At 48.2% G+C, this 17,933-nt stretch overlaps 2 protein-coding genes across 2 annotated transcripts in view; one reads left to right on the forward strand and one right to left on the reverse strand.

Moving 5' to 3' along the window:
• Positions 1-1,273: 1,273 nt before the first annotated feature.
• LOC129346235 (caveolin-3-like) lies at positions 1,274-14,483 on the forward strand. Its single transcript, XM_055003572.1, has 2 exons — positions 1,274-1,476; positions 12,458-14,483. The coding sequence occupies exons 1-2, from the start codon at positions 1,363-1,365 to the stop codon at positions 12,806-12,808; spliced, it is 465 nt and encodes a 154-aa protein (XP_054859547.1). The 5' UTR covers positions 1,274-1,362; the 3' UTR covers positions 12,809-14,483.
• A 1,358-nt stretch (positions 14,484-15,841) lies between these two features.
• ARHGAP4 (Rho GTPase activating protein 4) overlaps positions 15,842-17,933 on the reverse strand; it is a 54,432-nt gene continuing 52,340 nt past the window's right edge. The window contains exon 23 of the mRNA XM_055003672.1: positions 15,842-16,477. Coding sequence (XP_054859647.1) covers positions 16,259-16,477 — 219 coding nt within the window. The 3' untranslated portion in view covers positions 15,842-16,258. The remainder of the gene's footprint in view (positions 16,478-17,933) is intronic.

Below are 17,933 nucleotides of genomic sequence, written 5' to 3' on the forward strand. Positions count from 1 at the left end.
CGCTTTTCCCTTTAAAGAAGGGGAAAAAATAACCACAACCATCTTGCTGGATTAAACCTAGGAACATATCCTACAAGAGTCTGTTGCCAAGAAAGATGCTGTTGGCAGCTCACAAAGGGAGTATGAAAGTGAAGGTCTTTCCCTCCTGCTGCTCGTCTCCAGAATTTGGTACTCAAAGTTTTACTGCCTCTGAATATGGATGTTCCATTTTTAGCTATCTTAGCAAATAGCCTGTGTGTGTCCAAGTACCCTCTGCAATGCAAAGGGCTAGTAGAGACATAATTTTTTAAAAAAGTGAAAGCTGCGGGATTCAGAGGAATTTAGTTTATCATGGCAACAGAATGCTATTGGACTGTGGTGATCTAGCTATTGCTGATTTTTTTGGCATGGGGAAATGATGGGGGGGGTGGCCTGAAGCAAAGAAAACAAATGTGGGTGGGGCCTGCAAAAAATATACCTTCTGGTCCACACAGTGTGCAAAGGACTTCGGTCTTTCCCAAAGGATCATATCGAACCAGGTTTGAGAAAAATCCATCAAAGCAAGGGAAAACCCAGACTGGAAGCCAAGGTGGAGAAAAATCCCTGTTTGGAAGCAGCCGCAGAGAAAGGATCTAAAGGTGTGATTTCCCGCAAACTGCTGTTTCAGCAGTCAGTTCCATCCCTCAAGTCTACCGAAATTCAGTGTTTTTCTGGAGACTTGGGGTAAAGAATCGGACCCTGAAGAATGGCACTTCTAGACACTCAAAACCAGGGCTTTTTTTCAGCGGGAACGCAGTGGAACAGAGTTCCGGCACCTCTTGAAAATGGTCACATGGTGGGTGGCCCCGCCCCCTGATCTCCAGCTGGCGCGGAGGGCGATCTAAACTCCCCTCTGTCTGGAGATCAGGGGGCGGGGCCACCGGCCATGTGACCATTTTCACCAAGGGCGATTTAAACTTTAAAAAACTCCCCCCTTGTTCCAGCTGACCCAAAGTGACGTCATTGTGCGGTCTTGAATTCCACCAGTGAGTTCCACCACCATTTTTACCAGAAAAAAAGCCCTGCTCAAAACTAATAACATATTAAGAAGTTATTCCTAAAAGGCAAAGAGAGGGACAGACAGGGTTGCGCAGCGACAGATTCTGAAAAACAGAAACAGTTGGGGTGTTGAAAAAGCCTTTCCTATAAACTGCTCTGCCCTGCCCCTTTCTGCTTCCGAGGAGGACTATTTTCGGGAACAGATTCGCCTGCCTGTAATCTGCAGTCAGGAAAGAGTTAGCAGGTGGGGAGAAGGGGTGGGGGGAGCTCTGGCCTGACAGCTGGAGACAACTGTGAGCTGCCTTTCAGAGCCAAAGGAGCGGAGCAGGAACAAGGCCTCGAGCGATGGCCCAGCCAGAAGAGCTGCCCCTGGGGAAGATCGATTCCCGGGACCCCCTCACCAAAGAGATCGATTTGGTGGAAAGAGATCCCAAGCAGATCAATCAAGAGGTGGTAAAGGTGAGACGGTTCCTAGTAGATGTAGTGCAAAGAGGGGGCCAGAGGGGGGTGCACGGGAGGGGGCTTTGCCTTTGAAGTCAAAGGGTGGGAGGGGGTGCAAGGAGACAGTTCCGAAACAGCTGTGCTCTACAGAAGGACCGAACCACCCTCGGCTTTGCATAGGGTTACCAGCCTCCAGGTAGTAGCTGGAGATCCCCTGGAATTACAACTGGTCTCCAGGCTACAGAGATCAGTTCACCTGGAGAAAATGGCTACTTTGAGGGGGGGGGGTGGACTCGATGGAATTATGCCATGCCAAGGTCCTTTCCCTCCCCAAACTCCTCTTTCTCCAGGTTTCTCCAGGTTTCACCCCCTAGTTCTCTAGGAATTTCCCAACTTGGAGCTGGCAACCCTACCTTTGCATGAGTTAACCATGCCATTCTGAAACGTAGGATATAAACCTGACAGCCCCCTTTCACCCTTCCCCAGCCCCCACCATCAACACCCAGGACACAAGAACATATTAAGGTTGCCAACGACCTGGAGGAAAATATGGGCCTGTGTCTTTAATGGACGCTCAGCGGGATGATATTGATCAGGTGATTTTATTGACCTCCATGCCATGAAAAGCTTCAGCAGCCTGTTTCCACTTGGCAATCCTAAACTGTAACCAGAAAAAGCAAGAAAAGAGAGAGAGGACTTGGCCTCGGGGAGTTTATCTGGGCGGCCTGGAGATCAGTTGTGATTCTGGGAGATCTCCAGCCACCACCTGGAGGGTGGCACACCTAGATGGGGGTGGTGACTGGGCCCTTGGGTACTTCCTGTCTGGCCTCCAGCGTAGTCGGTTCCTAACCCTTCCAGGGTCCCCTTCTCCCTCCTCAGTCTCTTTCTCCTGAGCTCCCTCACAGACAATGCGCTCTTCAGTCCCTTCCTTTTCGCAGCGTGGACCACTGAGGCTCTGCCTCAGAGCTTTTGTCCTTTGCCCCGGCCGCTCAGCTTCTCTCTCCCATGTGCATTTCAGAGGCAGGCAAACACCAAGCAGGTGGAGAGCCCAAGGAGAGAATTCTCCCCAAATTCCCATGTCTAGGGAAGATGTGGGGTTGCCACCTCTGGGCTGGGAAATTCCTGGAGATTTGAAAGTGGAGCCTGGGGTAGGCAGAGTTTGTGGAGCAGAGGGACCTCAGCAGGAGTTAATGCCATAGATCCCCCCCACCCCCCGAAGGGAGACTGAGATCCATTCTGCAGGATAAAATGGCTGCTTTGGAGGGGGCGGGGAACGCTACAGCATCACTTCCCTGATGAGTTCCTTCCTCAAACTCTCCTTCTGATATTCAGGAATTTTCCAAGTGGGAGTTGGCGACCCTCTCTGTTGGCAACCCTAGTTCCATGTGGCATTTAATATCATCATTAGATCTCACTAGCAACAAAACCTGTTGTGGGAATGAACATAACGGGCTCTAGAAAGGACAGGGTGGGCAGGCGGGCCAGGCATTGCCCCCTCCGCAGCACCCCAATTGGGGCAGGGGAAGGGCAGGCCACCTGGGTCGGGCATTTCCCCCTCCACAGCGCCCTGATCTAGGTGGGGGGGAGGGCAGAGCGGCAGGGCCAGGCATTCCCGCCTCTGCCGCCAGCTCAGCCTGACCAGGGCTGGGAAGGGCAGCACAAGGCGCGCCAGGCCTTCCCGCTGCCTGCGCCTGCGCAGGAATAAAAGGTGAGTCGTTGCCAACACAGCTTACCTTTTATATAGCAGTAATAGAAGAAGATTCTTAACATAATCACATCAGTGGATATTTAAAATCCCAAGACTGGTGCCATGAACAGACAAGCGGCATCTTCCTAAAAACCTGGCCAATGCCCCAGGTTTGCAGGAAAATCTTTAAACTTCTAAAAAACAGTTCTAATAATAGTAGTAGTACTTACAAGCTTAAAAAAATGAATACCTTCAGTGGCCATTGCTTGGCAATAACAACACTATTGCAGTCTTCAAGCCTTGGTTTCTGTGAGTAAAAGACAGGGTGGGGGAGGCAGGGCCCTTTCCAGGGCTATTGTAGCCTTTGAGGGAGGTCTCGTCAGCTGCGACCGCTAGGCAACTTGATACCACATGACTTAAATGATGCACCCAGAACCAGCTGCTTGCTACTGTCCAACAGTCCCCCCCCCCCGCCCCCCAAAAAGCCAATGTGGTATAGTTGTTAGCAGGGCTTTTTTTCTGGGAAAAGAGGTGGTGGAACTCAATGGGTTGCCCTCGGAGAAAAGGGTCACATGGCTGGTGGCCTCGCCCCCTGATCTCCAGACAGGGGGGAGTTGAGATTGCCCTCCGTGACGCTCCAGCGGCGTGGAGGGCAATCTCAACTCCCCTCTGTCTGGAGATCAGGGGGCGGGGCCACCAGCCATGTGACAATTTTCAAGAGGTTCCGGAACTCCGTTCCCCCGCGTGCCCCATGAAAAAAAGCCCTGGTTGTTAGAGCAGCAGACTAGGATCTGAGGGCCAAGCTACAAGTGACGAATGACACTTGAACGGCAAGTGGATTGAGTGGAGGGCAAGTGAACAGGGAGGAATACACTTGCCGTTCAAGTGTTATTCATCACTTGTAGCTTGGCCCTGAGAGACTCAAGTTTGGTTCCCCGCCCTGCCATGGAAGCTCACTGGGTGACCTTGGGCCAGCCACGGCCTCTCAGCCTAACCTACTTTGCAAGGTTTATTGAAAGGATAACATTGAGGAGAAGAGAATGATGCCAGCTGCCCTGGGTCTCCAACTGTGAAGGAAGGTGGGGTATAAATGAAGTAAATAAATAAACTTGAGATGGGGAGCAGATGAAAGGGAGGGAGGGAGGTTTAGGAAAGAAGGAAGCAAGGAGAGGAGAACATATGGAGGTTGCCAGGAGTAGGGAAAGATGAAAAAGTGTGGGGAAGGCGATAGAGGGGGAAATGAGATCCCCTGCCCCCGGAATTCTTGCAGCTCCCCCATTGTACAACTGAGCCTGGCCCGGCAGCTGGCACCATGCAACTGGGCCATCGTTTCCCCAGGTACAGTCTGCCAAGGGGAGAGAAGGAGTGAAAGCGGAAGACAGGAGGCAAGATAGTTGTTTGTTTGTTTGTTTGTTTATGTCCTTTATAGTCTGCCTTTCTCACTGAGACTCAAGGTGGATTACACAGTACAAGCTTAGTATAATCAGTATCAAGTACATGTCTATACAGTATATCAAGTACATTTCCATACAGTATCAAGTACGTTTCCATACAGTGTCAAGGATATTTCCATAAACAATGCCGTAGGGTAAATAGATACAGGTTTAAAAAGACATCGCGTTAGCAAGAATCCAAAGTAGGAGAAAATACTGGAACAGAACATAATCAATGCTAGGACTGACATTAGACAACATGAAGCACAGGTAGTGTACTGTAACCACAGCTTAGAAAGCCTCAGTATCTGTGAAATCAAAAAGAGTCCAGTAGCACCTTTAAGACTAACCAAATTGGTTAGTCTTAAAGGTCTTAAAGGTGCTACTGGACTCTTTTTGATTTTGCTACCACAGACTAACACGGCTAACTTCTCTGCATCAGTATCTGTGTAGTCAGAACTATGTGCTGTCCCTTTAACAATTGGTACTCATGGGAATTGTAGTCCCCCCTCCAATATAGAAGTTTATTGTAGGCTTCCTGTGAAGGTGTTAAAGTTTTATGGTCCTCTTCCCCCCTTTGTTCGGACCCTTTCCCTCAAGGATGCAACAGTCATAATGAATTTACCGCTAGTCTACAAATAAATCTGGACCAATAAAGATGTACCTTGTTTCTAATGGAATCATGTCTCGTTCACTGGCTCCAACTGTAAGTAAGGATTCCTTTAAATCTGGGTTGAAAGAGGCTGCGTGTTAGAGCTATCTGGAAGTCAGCATCTTCCAGAATAGTAAATTCATTATGACTGTTGCATCCTCGAGGGAAAGGGTCCGAACAAAGGGGGGAAGAGGACCATATATATAGGAGTACATATTTAAAGCAACAGATAATATGTAAGGCAATATAGTGGTGAAGTCTACAGTCCTTAACTCATTAGAGAAGCATCTGAGACCCCCTCCCTACAATACAACCCTCCTATCTGAGTAAAAGGCATTTTTGAACAATTCGGTTTTGCATCATTTGCAGGAAGCTAGGAGAGTGGGGGCTGTAGTCCTGACCTCCTCAGGCAGGCTGTTCCACAGGGTAAGGGGGGCCACCACAGAGAAAGCCTGTGTACGGGCTGCTGTTGATTCTGCCCATGGAGCCTGCTAGTTAGCTTAGATGGGAGACCTATGTATAATGCATTACGATAGTCAAGCTTTGATGTTACCATAGCATGGATCCAGGTGGCCAGGTCGGCCGTGTCGAGATAAGAGGCCATCTTCCAGGCAAGGTTGTAAAAAGCACTTGTTGCCGCTGCCTTGTTTTTCTAGTAGCAGCTCTGGAACCAGTATAACTCCTAGGTTCTTAACCAAGTCAGCGAGGGTCAAACAAACTCCATTGAAAGTGAGGAGGGGTACAATATCCTTCAAGATCTCTGGCTTCCCTGATAAAGCTAGGGATAAGTAGAGAGGATTGCTATATTAATCAGTTATATAAAGAGATAAGATGAAATATTGTAGTAATAATGGAATGAGGAGTTTTTCCTTTTTGATTATTATTTTTTATTACTAAGTGTGGAGAAGGAGGTGGGAGGCATTAAGTATATGTAGTATAAATATATAGTAATGGGACTTAACAGTTGCAAACTTCATTGCTATATGGATAAATATTGGAAAAGATTAAGTTTTTGTGCACTCTGTATTCTAAGAATTCTTGTAGCGAAAAGTCGCACAATCTTCTTGACCTTATTAACTTTTCCCTCCCCCTTTTTTTCTTTTTGTATCCCTTTTTTTTACTTTGACAAAATAAAATAAAAAAAATATATAAAGATCTCTGGCTTCCCAACAAGCATCACTTCAGTCTTGTCTGGGTTCAATTTCAATTTGTTGTTTTTCGACCATTTCACCATGGCTGTCAGGCAGCGATCTAAGATTTCTACTGCATCCTGTGGGGACCTGGATAGCGAGATATAGTTGGATGTCGTCCGCATATTGATGACACCCAACTCCATAGCTGCGAATGAGTTCTCCTAAAGGTTTTACGTAGAGGTTGAATAACATGGGAGATAAGATTGCGCCCTGTGGAACTCCACAAGAAGTGGATAAGGAGGAGAGAAAGAAGCAGGGAAAGGGGGAGGCTATGGGGGGTTTTCAGGGAAGGGAATAAGGACATGGTGGGGGAGGAGACAATGAGATGTGCCCCTCAAGTTCTTGCAGGTCCCCCATTTGTAGTAAGTACTATATTCTGTGTAAAAATCTATCCTCCCGGGCACGATTCTACTGTTAGGGAGGGGGAAATTCTGCCTTTTCACTTTGTAGCCACTCTGAAGTCACTGCTTGTTTTAAAAATATTTCACTGGCCTTTTCCACACAGTTTACCTTTGTTCGTAAGGACCCGGAACATCGTGCAAAAAACGCGGAAGATCGCATTTTCTCGTGCGAGATTTGTGCGACGTTGCGCAACTTCGCACAAATCTCACTCAAGAAAACGTGATCTTCTGCATTTTTTGCGTGGTGTTCCGGGTCCTTACGAACAAAGGTAAGCCGTGTGGAAATGGCCACTGTCTAGTCCTGTAACAGTGCAATATTTTTTTTTAAATGGTCAGCAGCTTGGGGAGGCTACAAAGTGAAAAACATCCCAAGAGCTGATCTTTTACAATTTACTAACGACCTTTTTGCTGCAAGAGAAATCATAGTTATTAATTAACCTGAAGGAGATCAAAAAGTGAAAAACTTAAAAGAGAGGCAAAGCCACTATAATTCCTTGATGCTTCACAACGAATAGCCGGCTGAACGTCGGAGTTTTAAAATGCCATTTAAAAAAGATGGGAAAACAACACAAAAACAGGGGAATGCAATGGAGTAACAGCAACATTCTCTGGATAGAAATGGATGAGGATGGCAATTCTAGACTAAATGGCTGGGGTAGAACCACTCCTCCCTAACAAAGGCTTCTTTTTATGCTTTAAGCATTGCTCTGAGCAACCAACAGGAAGGAAGAATAAAAAAATACAGTAGGAAAAGCTGACCTGTGACGCTCTCCCCTCTGGGTTGGTAGCGCCCCTGGGTTTGGGGTCAACCACTGCCCCTTTAAACTGCAGTCCCTGCCTTCTCAAGGTATTCCTGTCTCTTCCTCGTCTCTCCACACTTCTCATCTGACTCCTTACTCTCCACCTCGCTTGTAAGAGGGGGGGGGGACTCCCCTTTTATCCCTTCAGCAATCCCAGCCTCCACCTTCTAGCCCCGCCCCTAACAACCTAGCTGCTGCCTGGGCTGCCTTAGGCAGCCACACCTGTGGCTGCTCTGCTGCTGGCTCTTCCAGGTTACTCCCTGCCCCTTCTAGCCTGCCTGTTGGTTTGCTCTGTTGCTGCACCTCTCCTGCCAGCCTCTGGGTGGTAGTGTGGCCTAGTGCCTCCTTTACTGCCTGTGGCCTGCTGCTTGAGTTGGTGCTGGCTGGCTGCCTCTGCCCTATGTCTCTTCTCCCTCTGGCTGGACTGTTGTTCTTCCCCTGGGCTGAGGGAAGAGGCTGCCCTGGAGCCCTGACTGAGTAACCGGCACTCATTAGGATCCAGGAGGCGTCACCTAGTCTGCCTCCTGTTGTTGAGGCTTTGCCTGAGCTTCTTGCACCTGGGGCTTTGCCTGAACTTTCTGCCCCTGGGGCTTCTTTGGCATTCTTGGCCCTTGTTGGTGTCTCTGACGTCTGTCCTCTCCTGGCTGGGTGAGTGTTATGGGTGGTAGGGCTGGACAGGGAGGCTGCAAGCCTAGTTTCTGGGGTGGGTGTCCCTGGGGCGTTCCCTAAGTCCGGCCCCAGCACCGGATATGACAAGAGTGATGATGCCATAAAGGGAGGGTGAATTATTTCCCCCAAAGCCTCTGTATCCGCTAGTTTCACTGCAGGGCAACCGGAATGGCAGTCCAAGGCCCGGTTCTGCTCCCTGAAATTGATTCCAGCCCTTCCCTTGGACCTTGCTTGCCTCTGGGCTGGTAACTGCTGGTCCTTTCCAAGCTGGGCCTTGCAGCAGCAATTGCTCCCCCTTCCCCGTTGTGAACGTATGCTGCTCCACGTGCCTGTTGTGCTCATGGAGATGGATACTGTAAATGTTTTTAATCTACTATTTTAATGTGTCTTGATGTTCAAGTGTACAGTTCATATTTTGTTGGTGTTTGTATGGCTTATGGGTTCGGCCGAAAAAGCAATAAACATATTATTATTATTATTATTATTATTATTATTATTATTATTATTATTATTATATGTCTTGAACCAAAAGGGAAAGTGAGGTAGTAAAGGTAAAGGTAGTCCCCTGTGCAAGCACCAAGTCATTACTGACCATGTCCAAATAAATAAATAAACTGCTGGCCACTCCACATTTACTTTCAAAAGGTAAGCTGGGGCGGAGGAGAGATTGCTTAGGACCCTTGTCTGAAGCGACCAGGGCCATTCCACCATATTTTGTCACTCCCAAGCAAGGTATACTTGTCTCCTTCTGGGTCCTGCTTCACCGCTGCCAGGTCCAGCCAAGCCCTTGGAGCGCTGCAGGGCCAAGAGGGATTTGGGGACCAGCTCAGCTTCTGTGGCGCAATAGTGGCCTCTTTGGGCAAGGCCTGGCTGCTTCCCATCAACCGCCTCTGCACCTCCCCCCACTCCATAAGATGTTGGGAGAAAAATATGTGGTACAAAATGTTTCTGGTGGGGTTATAACATCACTTCTGGCAGAGAAATGAAAAGTGACAACGCTGCAGCATGGGACACTCCAGGGTTCCCCCCAAACTCTGTGGTTTTGACTATTTTGAGTGAATTCTAGAGCATCTCATGTTGTGCTGACGTCAGTTGTGGTTACACAGCCATTGTGGCATCAATAGATGCTCTTTGTATAAATCCTGCCCTGCCAAGTTTCCCCAGAATTGCCAGCTTTCAAACTTAGGCATCCACATTGTACTTTCCCAATCAGATTTGACTGTGAGTAATAGAGTCACCGCCCCAACCTGATGAGATCAGGCCCAGGTGAGCCTGATCTCATCAGATCTCAGACGGTAAGCAGGATCAGCCTTGGTTAGTAATTGGGTGGGAGACCTCCAAGGAAGACTGAGGTTGCAGAGGCAAGCAATGGACAACCATCTCTGTAAGCCTCTTGCCATGAAAACCCTGTCAGGGGGTCGCCATAAGTAAGCTATGACTTGAAGGCATTCTCCACCACCAATAAGGTAACCAACTGCCTGGGCAAAAAATGATTTGTCCCTTTAAGAGATGCTATTGACCTCCATGCCATGAAAAGTTTTAGTTGCCCGTTTCTGTACCTTAAGCCTCTGTTAGAGGGAAAGGACATTTTTCTCCAGGCCTTTTGGCAAATCTAATTTTCATGGCTTAGATGCCCCTCGTCCTTTCAGATTTCAGCCTCTATGAATTGCTTGTTGCCTCATGTTGCAAGGAAGCAACCATAGCTATAAAAAGGACACGGAGTGAAGAAAATAGAAAACGGCACACCAGAAGGATAATCCTCATGCTTAGTCAACTTAATACCAGTCACACTGTTCTAACTTTAACTTGACTTTTGCTCATTATTTATAATATTTCTAGCTCCCCCATCTCAGACAGAAGCACCTCCAGTAGAATGTAAGCAACACGAAGTTTAGATTGATTAGAGAAGTTCCACTTGGTTTATTTCTCAATCTGCTCACCAATAATGAACTAGGAGCTGTGTTTTGCGGGAGAGGGCAGCAGTTCATATGTTTGTGAGTAGCTAGAACCAGTTCAGCAGATTACTGGTTGGCAGGCGAGATTTGAGTTCTGTTATTTTATCTTGGTTTTAATTTGGAAATGTTTTATAGCTATTATTGTAAACCACCTTGAATCACGTGGAAAGGTGGAATACAAATATTTAATAAACAAATACATTTCCATGTATTCAAACAGTACAGAACAGTGCACTTGGTAACATTTAATGAATTCATGTTCTCACTGTCCCATCTTTTCTGCATGCCGCTTCACAGCCAATTGTCTAGTTAAAGAGTGAGCAAACCAGTCAGTTGTGTTAGTTTGTGCATGAGCCACAGTTTTCCACCCTCGTATCTTTTCGCTACCTGGCCTCAACCATCCATGACTCCAGGGGGGAAAGATTTCACCTACTGTACAGGTGCAAAAGCAGCCCCAACGTAAAAGTAAATGAAACTGTACTGCCACAATTCTACCACAGATCTGCAAAGCTGTTTGGCAGCTACTCAAGTTGGAAAGCTGTGAGTAGCTGCAAGTTATTGCAGCTATCAAAAACAAATGTTTGCCTATTGAACATATTTGCTGCAAAGGTCATGACAGCTCTTGTTTTTACTGCAGAGGACTGGTTTGAAATCCCCAGTCAGAGGGGATTTGTCTTAGTTGAATACTCTAACCACTAAGCCATGCTGGCTACTGAAACAGAGAACCAGTTTGGTGTGGTAGTTAAGAACAGCAGGACTCTAATCTGGAGATCCGGGTTTGATTCCCCACTCCTCCGCTTGAAGCCAGCTGGGTGACCTTGGGTCTGTCACAGCTCTCTCAGAGCTCTCTCAGCCCCATCCACCTCACAGGGTGATTGTTGTGGGGAAAATAATGACATACTTTGTAAACCGCTCTGAGTGGGTGTTGAGTCATCCTGAAGGGCGGTATATAAATCGAATGCTGCTGCTGCTGCTGCTGTTGTTGTTATTCATGTAGCACAAGATACACCCTTACAACCCCTTTATAATGGCCTCTGCCCAGCCACAGAAAAAACGGGGCATAATTTCTGACACAGAACTGCAGCCTTATAGCAAGAAATTGTTTACTCAGAAATAAGTCTCATTCAGTTCAATTTGACTTAGTCCTTAGGAAGTAATATCACAGCCTCAGCCTTTAATAACTGAAGGGCTACCCAATTCGGCCCTTTCTTCTCTTGGGATGTTTGAAATTAAGCCATTTAGTTCTTTCCTCTACCGTTTTCCTCTGAGCCATATGCACTGGGAACCATTTGCTGTTTTTGTAATGAAACTTCTTAAAAAAACATTAGTGCACTTACAGAAAACCAGAAATGGGTTCAAATTTTTTAAATCATATTCAAAACTATGGAAGGATTAAATGACAGCTGAAGGCACAGGGGAAGGGACGGAGGCTGGAGGGGGCATGTGGCTGAAAAGAGGGGACTCTCTGCACCAGAGAGACCCTTCCCAAAGTTACTGTTCTTGTGTGTGTGCCCATGTGCATATTTTCTCTGCAAATTCTCCTTTACTGAGGTCAAGCCCTCCCCCACGCAGAGCTACAGTTCCCAGAATTTCCTTGTAGAGGGGGAATGATGGAAACACCATAGGATAGGTCAGTGGGTTTTAATGCCCCCCCCCCAAGAATGATCTACAAATCTTGAGGGGCATTCAGAACTTCTGAGTGCAAAGAAGGGCATTTTGAGAATCGATCCCGATGTTGAATGCTGGCCTGAGCAATACGTATCATATCATAGAGAGCATCGTAAAATATGCCTATGTAAAGTTGCCTTATCAGGAGGGCTCTTTTACTGTACTGATTTTTCACTTGTGACTTGGATGGCAGGGGAGGGGCTGTCAGTGATAATGGTGTATATTCTAGAAGCAGCAGAGGATAGACTTAGGAGCCATTGGCACCCACTTGCTCCCTTGGAGGCCTGCTGCTTTTTCTACAACCCCCCCTGCCCCCTCCCCAAGGTTTCAGTAGCAGGTTTTTAAAAGGAGTGGAACCAGAGAAGTCCGGCATGGAGAAAGCAGCACCAGGCCTTAGAAAGAAGCCTCCCCCAGCTGGGAGGGACTGGGCGCACTTATACAGCCAAGGAATCTACAGGCACACCTTTTGTGCTACAACTCCACACACCCCAATTCAAAGTGAGCCCTGCCAGATTCACGGCCTCTCCTCCAACTTTTCCAGGTCGACTTTGAAGATGTTATCGCGGAGCCAGAAGGCACCCACAGCTTTGATGGGGTGTGGAAGGCCAGCAGCACCACCTTCACCGTCAGCAAATATTGGTGCTACCGGATCCTTTCGGGGGCACTGGGTGTCCCACTTGCCCTGCTCTGGGGGTTCCTCTTTGCCTGCGTCTCCTTCTGCCATATCTGGGGGGCTGTGCCCTGCATCAAGAGCTACCTCATAGAAATACAGTGCTGTGGGCGCTGTTACGCGCTGTGCATCCGTACCTTCTGCGACCCGCTCTTTGAAGCCGTGGGAAAGGTCTGCAGCGATGTCCGCGTTGCTCTGGGCAAGGAACGTACCAAGGACTGACCTGCCGTCTTGGTCTGGAACGGACTTCGATTTCATCTTCCTTCTCCCACCTCCCCAAGCCGGGCGAGGGCCAGAACCGGCCTCTCAAGTTAAGCATGAATGTGGGGGCCACTTGCCGTGCAAAGTTCGCACGTTCCCTGTCCTACAAATCACTCCTTTCCCTTTTGTATATCCAGGGCCGACCCAAGACTGAATAGCAAGCCTTTTTCAAAATGTGCAACCACATACCAACTCGGTAGTTCCGGGGGAAAAAAATGTGCAATTCCAAAAGAACTGTTGTGCAGGTACAACATTCAAATCATGCCAAAAGCTTTATTGTGCTGTAGAGGTGCGTGGTGCGCCACTGCACAGGTCCCAATTTTTTCTTTTAAAAAGCCCTGTAGAGATGAAAAACCCAAATCATGACCATGTTAACTTCCTCTGGGCAATTCTTCTCCATGCGCTCCAAGGCTTTTTTTCAGCTGGAACACGGTGGAACGGAGTTCCGGCACCTCGTGAAAATGGTCACATGGCCGGTGGCCCCGCCCCTTCATCTCGACAGAGGGGAGGGCAGAGTGGCACGGAGGGCAATCTAAACTCCCCTCTTGTCTGGAGATCGTGGGCGGGGACATCGGCCATGTGACCATTTTTGCCGAGGGCGATTTAAACTTTAAAAATCTCCCTCCTTTTCCCAGCTGACCCAAAGTGACATCATTGTGCAGTCCTGAGTTCCACCACCTCTTTTCCCAGAAAAAAAGCCGCAATGAGCTTCATTTGCTTCAACGAAGTATGGCGTATGGGAGTCTTTCCCAACAGTATCTACCCCATGAACGATACCTGCTGTTCTCCCCTTACTGCCATTCTTAATGGAGCTCCTCCTCTGTTCCCATAAGGATACCTCAGAACTGGGTGTGAGATGAGTTTCATTATTCCAGCATTTTATCCAATGGCTTATTCTCCTGTAGGGTTCAATACCTGTGACTCGGTTCTCTCCTACGGTGCTACCTTTTGAAAGTGAGGTTCTGTATCAGGCTTCCCCATTCAAGCCATTTCCCTGTGTCGAGAAAAGAGCACGGGACGGAGGTTTTTCCCCGTTTTTATTGCTCCACATGCATAGAATACTCCACTTGGAGCAGAAAAAACAAGGAGAAAACCTCCCTCCCCTGTTATTTTGGGGAAATGTCTTGAAGGGGGGTGGAGGTCTCCCCCCCCCCCCGGGCAAAGGCATTTGGAAGCCATTTCGACTCTCTTTTTCTTAACAGCTATTCCCCAAATTGCTGTGTGGCTGCAAGGAACTCGAATTGGGTCTAGGGATTCCAGACTCAAGTCTTTAAAAACCTGCATGTGTAGCTTGACCCTAAGACTGAAGTACATTCTTCCGTTCCCCGCTGAGCTATCCCAGTGAAGAAGGTAAACTGACCTCTCTCACACACACACAGTACTTTGTGGCCTCATATTAGCATCAAACCATATGTAGGCCTGAGTGCTATTCCAAATAGGACAGCCCCTCCATTTTAAAGGTTTTGTTTCCTGTATGGTTTTGGTTGATGGTCCAAGCTTTCCTTTTAGCCATGGATGATTGGCCACCTTTATCCCAAAGTCATCAGCACCACCCAATTAGAATCTGTTCTTGATCTGAACCATTTTGTACACATTCTGCACATTGTATGACAATAAAGCCCAAGCAATCCTTCAGTGCCTTGTTTATTCTGTATAAAATCCCTTCCGGTGGGCTGGGCACTCTTCGCAGAAAGTTTACAAACCCCGTTTAGGGCAACAGACAGAAATTAAAAAGGGACACCAGAGGGGGAGAGATTTTAAATGCAGAATAGGTCCTGTTAATTGAGCTAATACCGGGGCTGTGTGCATGCCGCAATTCTGCAGTGCTGAGAATGGATGCAGCAGCAGACACACAATCCAGTTTCATGGGAATCTTAAGCTTTTTTTTTTTTTAAACAGGTTTCTAGTCATCATGGCAACAAAGATACGCTTGAAAGTGTGTGGGCAAGGCCTTCTGAAGTTTGGAAGCCAGAGAGGAGGTAGGGTAGGACTTCAAGTGGGCCAAGCTCCACGGCCCCGTGTCACTACTTGTACTTCCACCCCCACCCCCATTAGCACAAAGGGAATAACTGGTGGTAAAATAGAAAAGAGCAAGAGTCCAGTAGTCCATTTGTGGTAGGGTAGGAGCTTTTGTGAGTCACAGCTCTCTTCTTCAGGTACAGCTAGAATGTGAGCCCATCTGTCCTTATATCTTGGAGAGTGGAGTGATTACAGAAGACGAATGATAATAGCCAGTGAATAACAATGGCAAGTGTGACTGGATAGGGTGGGATATGCAGAGGGGTAGTGGGTACGGAGAAATCAGCATTGGTAATGAGACAGGAAGCCCAGGTCTCAATTCAGTCCAGGTGGATGCATTGTCTTGAGCTTCGTTATCGGTTGCAATTCAGCAGTCTCTGGTGCTACAGTAAGACTGCCTGCCAGCTTTTCGTGGCACAGGTTTGGAGACAACAGACTACACACAGCCCTGAATAATACTGAAATGATTAAAACTTTATTTTAAAATAAAAAGGAGGCAGAGGAGAACAAAACTGGATCTTGGATGCACAGAAAAGAATTGGCACATGGACTTCATCCCCACCCACCTCCTACGTCCCCTTACTTATTGCCCCCAGTGTACAAGGGTGATGCTTGCAGGGATGAGGCTGCATGAGGAAGAATGTGGGGGACGAGTTCACACACGTGTGCAAAGCACCAAGGGATACATTTGGAAGGGTGGGGGAGCACAGTGGCTGAGGGCCTGTGTGAAGCATGTTAGGTATGGAACACAAGAGAGAGTCCTTCATTTCAACACTTTGCATCAGAGACCACGAGACATTGGCCGTTTTCACACTGCTTACCAGCCACGGAACATCGCGCCGAGCTCCCGGAACAACAGCGTCTTCCTGGTGCGATTTTGCACAAATTCTCGTGTGAAATCACACCAGGAAGACGCTGTCGTTCCGGGAGCTCGGTGCGATGTTCCGTGGCTGGTAAGCAGTGTGAAAACGGCCACTATTCCACTCCCACAGCCAAGAACAGAACCAGAGGATCCTGGTACCCCCCCCACCCCGCCCCTATCTCAATGCATTCACATGCAAACCACCAACAGCAGAGAAGAGACACAACAGGTGGCTACTGGGTCTGAAAGAACCTTACAGGAGCCCCCACCCATATAAAAACCAATGCTTTCAGATTCAGCTCCAGGGAACGAGGACACACTTGGATAGCAAATACCCCATTCAACATTTGGCTTAGAAATTAAACCCCCCCTAAAATCATCCGCTTCCCCAGCACCCAAATCTTTTTTGCAGCTGGCCCAGGAGAGAGAAAGACATCTGCCCTGAGTTGGTATTAGGAATTTGAAAGGGAGAGAAAAGATAAATCACAGTATTGGGCAGGTCATGTTGGGGTACCCCCCCCAAGTCTGACTCACTCTCCATTCCCCATGGATTTGAAGACTCCTCTGCCCCGCAGGAGTGCCCGGTTGGGAGGGACTTGCTTGCCAGGGGTGCCCTTCTTGCCAACAAAGATGCTCTTTGGAGGGTCTGGAGGCTCAGGGGGAGTTAAGGGGTCTTCAATGCCCATGTGCTTCACAGTTGTTTTCCCGAGAAGTTCCTTGAATACAGAATCCATATTCCTGGCAACTTCCTAGACATGGAGGGAGAAAAAAGGCATTCTGGGGTCACAATAAGCTGCCTTTGTTCCTAACACAGTCTGTTGCACAAGCCACGGTTGGTCCCCCAGAGCTGGTATGTAAACCTCAGTTCCTCCACTGCTCGCCTCCTTTCCCACCTCCTAGCAGGATCTCAGGCACTAACCTGAGCATCCTTACATTGCCTAGCTGCTTACAAAGTATTACTAGGGGTGCAGGCTACTTGCTATTGGTCAGCTGCATCAAAGAGTTTGGGAAATCAAAGGAAAAAACCTCCTTGGAAATCTTTAAGTGATCAACTTCATTTGCAGCTATTTTAAAAGCTTCTCCTCTCCTGCCTACCTGTTTCACTGTTAAAATGAGAAGGCATCCGCAATAGCTGAATGCTGGAGAAACCCTTGGCTGCTCTATACGGCTCTCTCGGGGCGTGGGGGCAGTGGTGTAGGGAGAGTTAGGAAGCAAGGAGCCTACTGGGCACACTTGGATTTCTGAATTCAGATTTAGCAACAAACCGCAGTTTTTACTGGGGTTAACAAAGCAGCTACAAACTGTAATTGATAGTTTTAGGTGGGCAGCCATGTTGGTCTGCTGCAGAACGGCAGCATTTGAGTCCCGTGGTACCTCAGAAACGGTCAGGATTTTCAGGGTAGTAACTACCCAATGGAACACCCGCTCCCTGCCCCCAGAGCTGAACAGAGACACAGGATTCCTCTCTCACCACCGAGACTAATTTCTGCTTTAATCAAGCGGCATTGCACCTTTGCATCCTTCTTTGCCACACCCCTTTTCATCTCCTGAGTGGGAGATAAGGCTTCAGGGAACTCTCCTCCTACTTGTAGCTGGAGAAAGGAGCTGTTGGTCTCTAAGGGGCCCCTGGACTCAAAATTATACTTCAGAATGCCAGTTTAGCAGCCCCAAATCACGTTTTGCATGAAGGTCTGCATTCAGATGTGACAACTAACCAGGGCTTTTTTTCTGGGAAGAGAGGTGGGGGAACTCAGTGGGCTGCCCTCGGAGAAAATGGTCACATGGCTGGTGGCCCCGCCCCCTGATCTCCAGACAGAGGGGAGTTGAGATGGCCCTCCGCGCCGCTCGGCGGTGCAGAGGGCAATCTAAACTCCCCTCTGTCTGGAGATCAGGGGGCGGGGCCACCGGCCATGTGACCATTTTCAAGAGGTTCTGGAACTCCGTTCCACCCCATTCCGGATGGAAAAAAGCCCTGGCGATAACGCATGCAGTGGCTGCTCGGCGGCGCAGAGAGCAATCTCAACTCCCCTCTGTCTGGAGATCAGGGGGCGGGGCCACCAGCCATGTGACCATTTCCCCGAGGTTCCAGAACTCTTTTCCACCGTGTTCCCGCTGAAAAAAAGCCCTGCAACTAACCATGGATGATTGAGAGAAAGGCAATAATACCAGGAGCAATGTCAGCAAGTCCAAATATGTTACTGGGAA

Source organism: Eublepharis macularius, chromosome 19 (genome assembly GCF_028583425.1).
Source record: "Eublepharis macularius isolate TG4126 chromosome 19, MPM_Emac_v1.0, whole genome shotgun sequence".
Classification (NCBI taxonomy): domain Eukaryota; kingdom Metazoa; phylum Chordata; class Lepidosauria; order Squamata; family Eublepharidae; genus Eublepharis; species Eublepharis macularius.